The 12,793-nt window shown below is 35.0% G+C and overlaps 1 protein-coding gene across 1 annotated transcript in view; it reads right to left on the reverse strand.

Annotated features, from left to right (window-relative positions):
- Positions 1-7,343: 7,343 nt before the first annotated feature.
- XKR9 (XK related 9) overlaps positions 7,344-12,793 on the reverse strand; it is a 36,249-nt gene continuing 30,799 nt past the window's right edge. The window contains exon 4 of the mRNA XM_045454950.1: positions 7,344-8,041. Coding sequence (XP_045310906.1) covers positions 7,413-8,041 — 629 coding nt within the window. The 3' untranslated portion in view covers positions 7,344-7,412. The remainder of the gene's footprint in view (positions 8,042-12,793) is intronic.

Here is a 12,793-nt window from a genome sequence, read left to right on the forward strand (position 1 = left end):
AGCAGGGAATCAAACTCAAGTCTTTGGGCTTTCAAATCAAAATTTCTGCAATACAATGAAAAGCAATTGCTGTTTCAATCTAAGAAAGAGGCCTACTCAGAAAGATGCCTATGTCTACAGCCATGATCTATCAAAAATGATTTTTTAAACTAATAACAGCAGCACTAAAGGCAGCTTTCAAGTTCCGTACTAGGCCAGGCAAACAAAAAATATAACAGCCCTACAGACTACATCTTTTGATTGTTCTCTAATCCTTGTCTACTATCAAAGCAAGTATCTAGGAGAAAAAAATTACAAATTCCATATACTGTGTGGATCTTTATGTTTTGTGAGTTCATGTTTAGTATAAACTTAATCTACTAAATTTAGTATCTTTAAAAAGTACTTCGAGGGGTGCCTGGGTGGCGCAGTTGGTTAAGCGTCCGACTTCAGCCAGGTCACGATCTCGCAGTCTGTGAGTTCGAGCCCCGCGTCAGGCTCTGGGCTGATGGCTCAGAGCCTGGAGCCTGTTTCCGATTCTGTGTCTCCCTCTCTCTCTGTCCCAAAAATACATAAACCTTGAAAAAAAAATTTTTTTTAAAGTACTTCGATCTCGCTTTCATAAAATAAAAGGTGGGTCTTAAAACAATACCACTTAAGTGTGGCATTATCTCCATAACAAACTATTATCAAAATGTAGTCTCTTTGGGAAACCACAAATAGTTCCTTTTAACCTCAAAGACTACTAGGTATATGTGCAAATGCCCACTTAAAGAAGTCCAACTTTTACTTTATCATGATCACTAAATGGGCTTCATCCAGAGTTAGAGCTGCATTATACATCTCTGACCCCCACAATCATGAGGACAAGCTTTGATTTATATTACAATTGAGAATGAGCCTCAAGATATTGTACAGGAAATTAATGTTTGGCTTGGGTATTCTCATGGCTTATAGCAATATTGTAGTTGATGGCATAAACCAGGGAACCTATTAAGCAGCACATCCAATTTGTCCATGGTTCCATTGCCCTCTAGTGGCGATTTTGTAACTAGTTATTAACGGTAGCCTTTGAAAGTCAGCAAGTGCTTCTCAAAGCGTGTAAGCAGATCAACATCATCAGCAACATCCAGGAACTTCTTAGACATACAAATTTCAAGCCCTACCTAAGATCTAGTGAAAAGAAACTCTGTGGATGGTACCCAACAATCTGTTTCAATGTACCCTCCAGGCAATTCTGATGCACAGTAGTTTTGGGAACCACTCACTAGTCTAAGGGAAGCATTTTATTCAATTTGAAGTAAATGTGAATACAGATAGGTGCATGTGATGGTTAGTTCTGTGTGTCAACTTGACTGGACTAAGGGATGTCCAAATAGCGATTAAATAAAACATTATTCTTGGCAGTTTGTGACGGTATTTCTTAAAGAGATTAGCATTTGAGTTGGTGAATTGAGTAAAGCAAAAGTCCTCCCCAACATGGGTGGGTATCATCTACTGCGTCTAAATAGAACAAAAAGGCAGAGGAAAGGCAAATTTGCTCTCTCTCTACTTGAGCTAAGACATCCATATTTTCCTTCCCTCAGATACTGGCATTTCTGGTTTTAAGATTTCAGACTCAGATGAATAATTACACCATTAGCCCCCCAATTCTCAGGCTTTCAGCCTTAGACTGAATTACACCACTGGCTTTCATGATTCTCCAGCTTGCAGACAGAGATCATGGGACTTTTCAGCCTCCTTAACCATATGAGCCAATTCCTATAATAAATCTCCTCTTGTATGTATGTATGTATGTATCTATCTATCTATCTATCTATCTATCTATCTATCTCCTATTGGTCCTTTCTCTGAAGAAACCTAATACAGTAAATATAAGTGTTCTTTTATAAGAGTATTGTTCATAATTATTCCTATGCTTTTTCTGAATTTTGAAAGGTCTTTTATATGCACAGAATACTCTAAGAAAAGCTTACATTCTTTTGGGGAGATTTAAAAGTGCTAAAAAGCCATGACTAACTGATACAGAAAACCATAGGATAAAATGAATAAAAGTAAATTCATTTTAAGACCTTGCTGACTAACCAAAACATCTGATCAGGATCTACCTATTTGTTACTTGTCTATAAATCAGTGAGAAAATGTTTGTTCAATGAACTAAATATTAAATCCAGGTTTGGGTGGGGAATTTAATAGCCAAGCTCTTTAATGGATGTATATTATTTTCTACCCATTTTTCCATTACATAAATTGCTACTTCCCATTACATATATTGTTAATTGAATTATTCAAACTATCAGAGACAGTACCTCAGCCACATCCCGAGCTAAGGCCAAAAACTATGTTAGCCACACTTTTTAAAAATTATATTTTGAATAAATATTTCAATAATTTTTAAATCATGTATAACTTAGTGTCAGCTCTAGGCTGCTAATGGTCACTTACTCTGTTCATCAGATAAAGATGGTGTGGTTCTACAAAAAGCAAAATAGACTTGAGGTAAAAAAAATATATATATATATATATGTATATATATATATATGTGTATATATATATATATGTATATATATATATATATATATATACATATATATATATATGAGATGAGATTTGATCTATGTGACCTTTGGTAAGTTACTTAAACTCTATAAGTCATGGTTTCCCAGCTAAAGAGTAGTGGAAAAAAATGATATCTATATTACTGAGGTTTTGTGAGGGTCAAGTACATAAGACTAAAGGAAGATTAAATGTTAAAAGAAACTTACACATCATGTTTAAGCAAATATCCCAGAAAGAATGGCATATATTACAGAGTATTAAAATTGTTATTGGTTGGGGCGCCTGGGTGGCGCAGTCGGTTAAGCGTCCGACTTCAGCCAGGTCACGATCTCGCGGTCCGTGAGTTCGAGCCCCGCGTCAGGCTCTGGGCTGATGGCTCAGAGCCTGGAGCCTGCTTCCGATTCTGTGTCTCCCTCTCTCTCTGCCCTTCCCCCGTTCATGCTCTGTCTCTCTCTGTCCCAAAAAAAAAAATAAAATAAAATAAACGTTGAATAAAATTGTTATTGATTAATAAAACGATGGCCGTATCTCCTACTGCACAAAACCCTTACAAATAACCACTATAAACTCTGCACAAAATATAGAAAAAAAACTACCTGAAAGCACTTGAGGGAAAAAAAGCAAGCAGACATTGAAGAGGGGGTCAACATTTATAAGAAAGAATGGCACTGAGCAAGGATAGACCCCAGTCAACACACTGAGTGCACAAACACAGAAAACCTGAAGTCTTAGTGGTTAAAGCCTAGAAGACAGAGTATGGAGTGACCACAGCAGCTGAAAAGTGAGGGTGAAAATCCTAGGGAAAGAGAGAGCCAATAGAAAGTAAGCCTTACTCCATATATTAAATAGTCTTCCTAATTCTCTGACTCTGAAAAATATATAGAAGGGCAAAATCCAATCAGCACAATGAAGGCTAAGCAAATAAAGACCGTTCAGAGTTTGAAGTTCAGGTTAGCTGTCTGCTAAAAGAAAAAAAAAATATTCTTCTGAAAAACAAACATGATCGAGGGAGGTCTAAAATACATCATTCATAACATCCAGGACACACAAAAAAATTAGTAGACCTATGAGAAAACAGGAAAATATGACCTGTACTCAAGAGCAAAGGCAATCAATGGAGACCACACCTGAGATGACTCAGATACTGAAATTCACACACAAGGATTTTAAAGCATCTATTACAGTTATGTTCAAGGATATAAAGGACACATGCTCATAGTAATACAAAATCTTAGCAGAGAAATAGAAACCATAAAAAATGAAAATTCTAGAACATAAACATAAAATCTCTGAAATTTTTAAAAAATCCATTGGATGGGAGTGCCTGGTGACTCACTTTGTTAAGAATCCAACTTCAGCTCTGATCATCATCTCATGGTTTGTGAGTTTGAGCCCCACATCAGGCTCTCTACTGTCAGCACAGAGCCCGTTTCTGATCCTCTGTCCCCCTCGCTTTCTGCCCCTCCCCCCTCACATGCTGGCTCTCTCTTTTTCTCTCTCTTTCAAAAATAAATACAAACATTTTTTAAAAATTAATTGGATGAACTTAACAGTAGATTTAAGATGAAGGAAGAAGTCAACGAACTTGAAAACAAATCCAGTAAGAACAGAAAACATAAATTGGAAAAAAAATGAACAGAGCTTCTCAGAAATCTGTGGGATAACATCAATAAGTATAACACATGTGTCAATGGAGTCCAAGAAGAGAAGTAAAATGATAGAAAGAATATGTGAAGAATAATGACTGGAAACTTTCTAAATATGGTAAAAGACTAAAATTTACAGGTTCAAGAAGCACAGAGAGCCCCAATTAGGATAAATATAAAGAAAAACTATACCCATAAACACAGTAGTCAAACTACTGCAAACAAAACACTAAAGGTAAAATCTAAAAACATCCAGAGAAAAACAACCAATTACATATAGGGAATATAATTTGAATGATAACTAACTTCTCATCAGAAACAATGGAGGCCAGAAATTAGCAAAATAATCTTTAAAATGCATAAGGGGAAAAGAAAACTGTCAACCCAGAACTCTGTATCCAGAAAAAATATAAGAACAAAGGAATAATAAAGACATGTTGAGATAAGGGGCGCCTGCGTGGCTCAGTTGGTTAAGCCTCCAACTCCTGATTTCCACTCAGGTCATGATCTTATAGTTTATGAGCTCAAGCCCTGTATCGGGCTCCACACTGTATTCTCAGTCTCTCAAAATAAATAAATAAACTTAAAAAAAAAAAAGACATGTTCAGATCAAAGAAAACAATTCATCATCGACAAACCTAAACTACAGAAAATGCTAAAAGATGTTCTCTAGGCTGAAGGGAAATGATAACACATGAATATTCAAAGCACCAGAAAGGAATAAAGAGCACTTTCTGTTTATGCCTCAAAGTCTGTCTTTTAAAATGACTCAAAGATTCTGATTAAAGTGCTACTAAATAGGCCTAACTTCTTTTCCCAACTTCACTTTCTCAAACATACATGTATACATAGCACCAAACATGCAGGGATGGGGAGATATTCAATAAGTGGTATTCACATATACAAGGATTAGGTGCCCAAAGTAAACTAGATTCTCTAGTTCCTGCAAGGTTTTTCCACACTGCCTATCTTTCTCAATGGAGATACTGAGTTTATATACTCTATAAATATAACCACTTTTGTTAGTCAATATTTTGTTTCACTTACTATAAAATGAAAACTGCAAACATTAAACATTCTGAAAGATAACTCATCAGTTTCTATAAATGCTTCAGTATATAACCTTTTCAAGGAACAGAACTCTATTATACACTTGTTTTCTACCCCAAACAATACCTAACAGAATGCTGGGCAGAGTGAGTGTTTAACATTTACTTATTGTTTTCAAATAGCTTTGATAGTTGAAATGTGTTGTATCCAGTTAAGTTTAATCTCATCCCAAAAGTTATACAGTAGTTTTATATTAATTTAGAAGACTAGGGATGCCCAGATGGCTCAGTTTGTTGAGAGTCCGACTTTGGCTCAGGTCATGAGTTTAAGCTGCGTGTTGGGCTCTGTGCTGACAGTCCAGAGCCTAGAGCCCACTTTGAGTTCTGTGTCTCCCTCTCTCTGTCCCTCCCCTGCGCGCTCTCCCACGTGCTCTCTCTCAAAAATAAATTAAAAAAAAATTTTAAGTTATAAGACTAATGTGGAAATGGAAATTTTTTTCTCCTGGTATTAGAGAAGGCTATTGTTTGAGGACTCATTCATTAACAGCTGACCCAAGGAAAAGAAAAGGTAAGAAACTGAAAAAGAAAAGAGAATCTGATGGAAAAAGTTTGATTATTTCCAGAAGTTCAACGTAATCTTATTGTCCTATTTACTCCTAGGACCAAATTTACTTCTTACTGTAAGGAGTAATGCAAAAAACTATTAATATATGATTTGGTTAAAGTCCTTTCTCTATTTTTTAATCAGGCTATTTTAGTTTTGTTATTGTTGAGCTGTAGTTCCTCCTCCATTCTGGATATTAACCCCTTATCAGATACAGACATTTCCCTGAAGAAGATATACAAATGGCTAACAGGTATATAAAAAGATGTTCAACATCACTAATAGAGAAGTGCAAATCAACACTATAATGAGATTATCACCTCACACCTATTAGCATAGCCACTATCAAAAATAGAAAAAATAGAAAATGTTGGTGAGGACGTGAAGAAACTGGAAGAAACCCTAGTATACTATTAGTAGAACTATAAAATGGTGCAGCCAGCCACTATCAAAAAATGGTATGGAGATTCCTCAAAAGATTAAAAATAGAGTTTACTATATGATCCAGCAATCCCACTTCTGGGTATACGTCCAAAAGAGATGAAAGCAGGATCTTGGAGAAATATTTGCAAACCCATGTTCACAATGGCATTATTCACAATACCCAAGAGATGGAAGCAACCCAGTGATGGATAAACAGAGAAAATGTGGCATATGCATACAACAAAATATTACTCAGCCCTTAAAAAGAAAGAAATCCTGTCACACGGCACAACAGACAACATGCTACATAAAATGTACCAGTCACAAAAAGACAAAAACTCTAATTTTCCCCTTGTATGAGGTATCTAAAGTAGACACCTGTTTCAAATTTATAGAAACAGAAAATAGAACTATAGTTCCCAGAGGCTGGAGAGAGGAAAATGGGAAGTTGTTCAATGGGAAAAGAGTCTCAGTTTTACAACATGAAAAAGTTATAGAGATGCACAAGGTAAATGCTAGTTAACACGATTAAACTGTGCATTTAACAATGGTAAACTTTATGTTTTACTTTCTTCCTCTTTCTTTCCATTCCCTTTCCCTCTACCCAATCTGTCCCAAACTCAAAATATATGCACTGAATCAACAAAATAGAGGAAGGAAAAATGAGCATTCTGTTCTTCTCCTCCCTTTGCAGTTCTCCACAACAAGCATTAGTTTTGGTTCAGAAACAGTGAGGGGAAAATTGGAGGGAAGCTCAATTCAAGGCTTCTGATTTGGGGGAACCGGAACATTTCTTCCAATTCAGGTCAAGTTGGCAACTCTACCAGGCAATAGGGAAACATATCTGAGTACTCAAGATCTTTAAAGCCCAATGAGAAATTAATTTAAATAATAAAATATTACAATACTCTCTCATATTCATAGTTAATATACCAAAACTGATCTCAAAATAAAGGAAAGAAAGAAAGAAAGAAAGAAAGAAAGAAAGAAAGAAAGAAAGAAAGAAAGAAAGAGGGAGGGAGGGAAGAAAGAGGGTACGAAGGAAAGGGGGGCAAGAAGGAGGCAAAAATAAGAAACAACACATACATATGACATTTTCTTTACTAACCAATGAAACAAAAAATAAAAAAAACATATCTCATAAATGAATAGCTATTCCATTAGAAAATACTTCATTCTACAATCTCTTTCAGCTGCTATTCCATCAATTTCATCAGGTTTTGTTTCTTCATTTCTGTTTGGATGCAAAGTCCCATAATAAACAATAAGAAAAATAATTCCAAGGACCAGACTAAGAGCTATAGTGATACTGATAGGTATAAAATAGTCTGAATTAAAAATAGAGACTGGGCAAACCCAAAACACAATTAATATCCCCACTGTGACCAGTACCCTTACAATATAATAACAGAACATTGGATATTTGGTGTTCTGTCCCTTAATATTAAAAAATGTAAAGGTAAGTATGAATCCAACAACAACTCTATATAAGAATTCCATACTTATAGAAGCACAAAACTGAGTTTGCTTTTTAAATGCCCACAATATCCCTAAAAACCAAAGAAATAACAACAGAAATAATGCAATCTTAACATTTATGAATAAAAGAAGTACAACACTCAGCATCCAAGATAATATTGTAAACAATTTGTAAAAGAGGTATGTGAGTTTAGGACAGAATCCATTAAGGAGATTTTTATCAGGCAAGGATTTTCTTAAAGCTACTTGATAATCAACAGTCGACCAAGAAATAGCACAGCAAGAAACCATGATGGCAGCATCTACAAAACAAAAAATAAAAACATATATTGTTATAGGAATAATAATAGCAATATCAAATTACTATATGCCATACATGCTTTATCTGTATATACACATGCCCACAAACATGTCAGGTACCTTATATATTCATTTCATCTAATCTTTGAAGTAGATATTAATATTCCCATATTACGTATGAAAGAATTGATGCTTAGAGAATATACGTATTACTTGACTCAAGTCACACAGCTAGCAAGTTGCAGAGATCTGAAGCTAAATCTGCCTGAGGGTTCCAAAGTTGGTTTACTTAAATGCTATATTAGACCGCTTTATAAAATTTTAAATAAATTCACTGCACAAATCTTATTGAGCAACTTATATAATGAAAACTGCACATGCTAGAAGTTCTCTAAGAGACTACAGTTACAGTCCTAGTCTTTCCAGTCTTTTTGGCTTTGATCTTGGACATATACCTAATTCTCCAAGAGACAGCAAGATGGGGGATGGGGGTAGGAAGGGAAAGAGGAAAAGAGGGATGTTAAACAGAAAATTTAATGTCAGTATAAGGTATTAACAAGCTTAATTTCCATTTCTATAAGACGAATCAAATGAGCAAATATATTCTAAAACTTATAAATTTCTATAGGTTTGACATCTTTGTCCCATTTTTTCCCCCAACAAGTAACAGAAGAATAAGTTCATTACTACTGTAAAAAGGTATGCCATTAGCCCCATTACCAAAGCTGGGAACTTCAACAGAACTGAAAGCAAAGACATTAGAGAATTAGAATTTAAAGCAGACTACAGAATGCTATTCCTTCCCATTTAGCCTCATTGGAGGTCTATATATTATGATAAAAAGGCAGACTTAAAATAAACTGACCTATTAAAGAGGATTATGATGATTATAAATGCCTTCGTCTACCCTCCTGGTTTTAGCATATTCCACTCTGGACCACACAATTAGCTGGACTTTTTTTTTTCTTCTTTAATTCAAACATATTTTAATTAAAGCATCTCTTTCCCCTAAATTTTGTTTTTTTCTAATTAGTTTTATCTTCTACCAAATACATATACATAACAATTGAACAAATAAACAAAAACAAATTAATACACATATATAACTTAAAAGTCAGTAAGTACTATAAAACTTATAAGAAAAATACCCTGTTCTACCCCCTCCTCACTTCTCAGTCGCAACCCCCAGAAGAAATCACTATCAATTTCTAGTTTGTCTTCTGAAACTTATTGCCATATTTGCAAATAAAACACACCTATTCTATTTCATAATTTATCTGCTTTAGACAGTGCTTACTGATTTCCTATTTGGAAAGAGGAAAATTTAGCACATACACACATATATGCACATGCTCCTTGCATTTTCCTCTCCCTCCATCTGCCCAACAGAGTAACATCACAATTTTTGGTAAAAGTCTATATTCGGTGTTTATCTTACTATAACTACATAAGTAGAGCTTTTTTTTTTTTTTTTTTTTTTTTTTACTGCTCAGGCAAGTATTACATTCATTATTACATTCATTATATTTTCTTTCCTTTAAAACTGCCCATTGCTCCTCTACTTGTTTAGTTTTTTATAACTGTATTAATATTTCTTAGGAAAATCTTCAAATTAATTAATAAAACTCCCCTATATATATATCTATCAGTTCTTATTTTTTTAAGAATATAATCCTCCTGGTCTAAGGTGGTTGTTCCCAAGGTTTGCTTCCTGCCTTCCAAGAACTTCCCTTCACTTCTCTTCGGTGTTGACTTCTGTTTCCTGTTCTCATGTTTCTTTCTCACTTTATTCCCATGTTTTTACCAAGCATTCTCCAGATATTCCTGAGAGAAGCTGCATCTAAGCAAAAATTTTTAAGACCATGTATGCCTCAAAATGTCTTTACTCTACCTTCAAATTTGATACACAGTTTTGCTAGAAATAGAATTGAGTGTTTAAAAATGTTTTCCATTAAAATTCTAAAGTCATTGTTCTATAAGCTCTAATTTCAAGTACTAGGGTTAAGAATTTCAATACCATTCAGTTTCTCTATCCTTAAGTAATCTTTTTTTTTCTCTCAAATCTTACAGAAAGTTATCTTTATTCTTGCTTCTCTGAATGTTATAATGATGGGCTTGGTGTGCCCATTTTTATTCATGCTTTCAATCTAATAACCCACATCCTTCAGTGATATGCTATTTTATTCTTTGGTGGTTTCACTACAAATCACAATATGCATATCAAATATATCAAAGTTATAAGTTAATGCTCTACCTCAGAGGTGGATTTACAACAATGGTAATGAAGCTTAAATTTCAGGGACTCACACTTGCCCAGGTTCCTTCCAAGACTAGCAAAGCCCTAGCAATGTGTTCACTTTGTCATATATTTTTATAAGATTCAGGAAAATAAAACATTTTAATTGAAGTTGATTAAAATTCCTGTCTCTACCCCTACTTACTCTCTCTTACATTTTCCCTTGCTGTATTGAAGTAGTTGTGGGTCATTTTGGAGATCTGGCTAAAGGGAAACTGAGTTGAGAATACATTAAGTGTAGGTCTGAGGGACATGTTTATAAGATCTGTTTCAATAATTAAGATTAGTAAGTGACAGAGCTAGAATTCTGTTTGCCTGATTTTAACACTTCACTAGATTGCCATCAACAGACCTTTGACTATGTAACAGGAAGGCACGATGATCTTGCCTCATCCAGTAGACGTTATTAGTTTGACACTACTTCCCATTTCTTACTAATCTATATGCTCTGACATATTTTTCTTGTAATTTAGCTAATGTAACATTGTATTATACTCTATCCAAACTGAATTCCTTGTCTTTGCCAAACCATGTCTTTGCCTATGTATTTCTCTCAGTCTGAAATGCCCTTGCCCAATTACACATACACAGATCCTTATTAATTTCTTTTTGATTTGACATTATTGACACCGGTGAAGAAAATCTAAGACTCTCAATATTTACTGAGACATCAACAATAAACTAATGTTGTCAATTCACACAATATTTAAAATTAGTTACTTCATCGGGGCGCCTGGGTGGCGCAGTCGGTTAAGCGTCCGACTTCAGCCAGGTCACGATCTCGCGGTCCGTGAGTTCGAGCCCCGCGTCAGGCTCTGGGCTGATGGCTCAGAGCCTGGAGCCTGTTTCCGATTCTGTGTCTCCCTCTCTCTCTGCCCCTCCCCCGTTCATGCTCTGTCTCTCTCTGTCCCAAAAATAAATAAACGTTGAAAAAAAAAATTAAAAAAAAAAATTAGTTACTTCATCTAAAAAAATTTTATATACTCTGATATTATAGCACATTATTGACAAAATTGCCATGGTTTTTCCCAAATTTAACAAAATCAAAAAATTATGCATATTATTAATAATCTGTGACATTGAATGAAGCTTTTCTAAGTTAAAATAAAAAACAAATTTCAATCAACTATGCTAAAAATCGGATTGAAATTTTCTATTCTCTCCATAAATATTATAAAATGATTATCAAATCAAGTCAGAGAGTACATGCCAAAAAATTTAGAAGAGTATCAAAATAATAAAAACATATTACTTTTTTCTCTCGTGAAATTTATAGTATTTGTCACCTTTCTTATATCTGTAATTTACTACAATTTATTTTATTTTTTAAAAATGTTTACTTTCGGGGCGCCTGGGTGGCTCAGTCGGTTGAGCGGCAGACTTTGGCTCAGGTCATGATCTCGCGGTCCGTGAGTTCGAGCCCCACGTCGGGCTCTGTGCTGACAGCTCAGAGCCTGGAGCCTGTTTCGGATTCTGTGTCTCCCTCTCTCTCTGACCCTCCCCCGTTCATGCTCTGTCTCTCTCTGTCTCAAAAATAAATAAACGTTAAAAAAAATTTTTTTAAATGTCTACTTTCATACCTTTTATGGACTGAACTGTGGTCCTCCAAAATTCATATGTTGAAGCCCTAACCCTCAGTGTGACTCTGTTTTGAGATAGTGCCTTAAAGAGGTAATGAAGGTTAAATCAGGTCACATGGGCATGGCTCAAATCTGATAGGACTAGTGTCCCTATAAGAAGAAGAGACACCAGAGAACTTTCTCCACACACAGAGGAAAGGCCATGTGAGGACACAGCAAGAAGGTGGCCATCTGCAACCCAAAGAGAGAGCCCTTACCAGAAACCAACCCAAATGGCACCTTGATCTTAGACTTCCCGTCTCCAGAACTATAAAAAAATATATACTTCTGATGGTTAAGCTGTGAAATTCTATTATGGAAGCCTACACAGACTAACACAATACCTAATTTGTTTACATATTACATTCTTTTTCTTAAATAGGGTCTTTCTAAATGTTTTAGTTTTACACTTCAAAAAACCCAGATCTACCTTTGCTTTACCCTTTTTCTGGACTACACAAGGAACTTAAAACACTTTAACTCCATTATCTTTTACCGGACTTACACGTTTTTGCTGTTTTATACTTTCATTCTATCTTTTTCTTAACCACATATTATTATTTTCCTTTTATACAATCTTCATGTAGATTTACCCACATATTTACTATTTTCTTTCCTCTTTATTCCTTCTTGCATTTCAGAACACCTCCATTCTGTATGAAGTACATTCTTTGGAATTTCCTTTAGTGGGGATATGCTAAGGTATGAATTTCTTTCTACTTAGTTGCTTGTGAGATAAAGGGCTCCCTGAATCTGTAGGTAAGTGACTCTCATCAGTTCTGAAATTTTTTCAGCCATTAACTTCTCAAATATTGCCTCTGTTCCATTCTTTCTCTCTC

Source organism: Leopardus geoffroyi, chromosome C3 (genome assembly GCF_018350155.1).
Source record: "Leopardus geoffroyi isolate Oge1 chromosome C3, O.geoffroyi_Oge1_pat1.0, whole genome shotgun sequence".
NCBI classification, from domain to species: Eukaryota; Metazoa; Chordata; class Mammalia; order Carnivora; family Felidae; genus Leopardus; species Leopardus geoffroyi.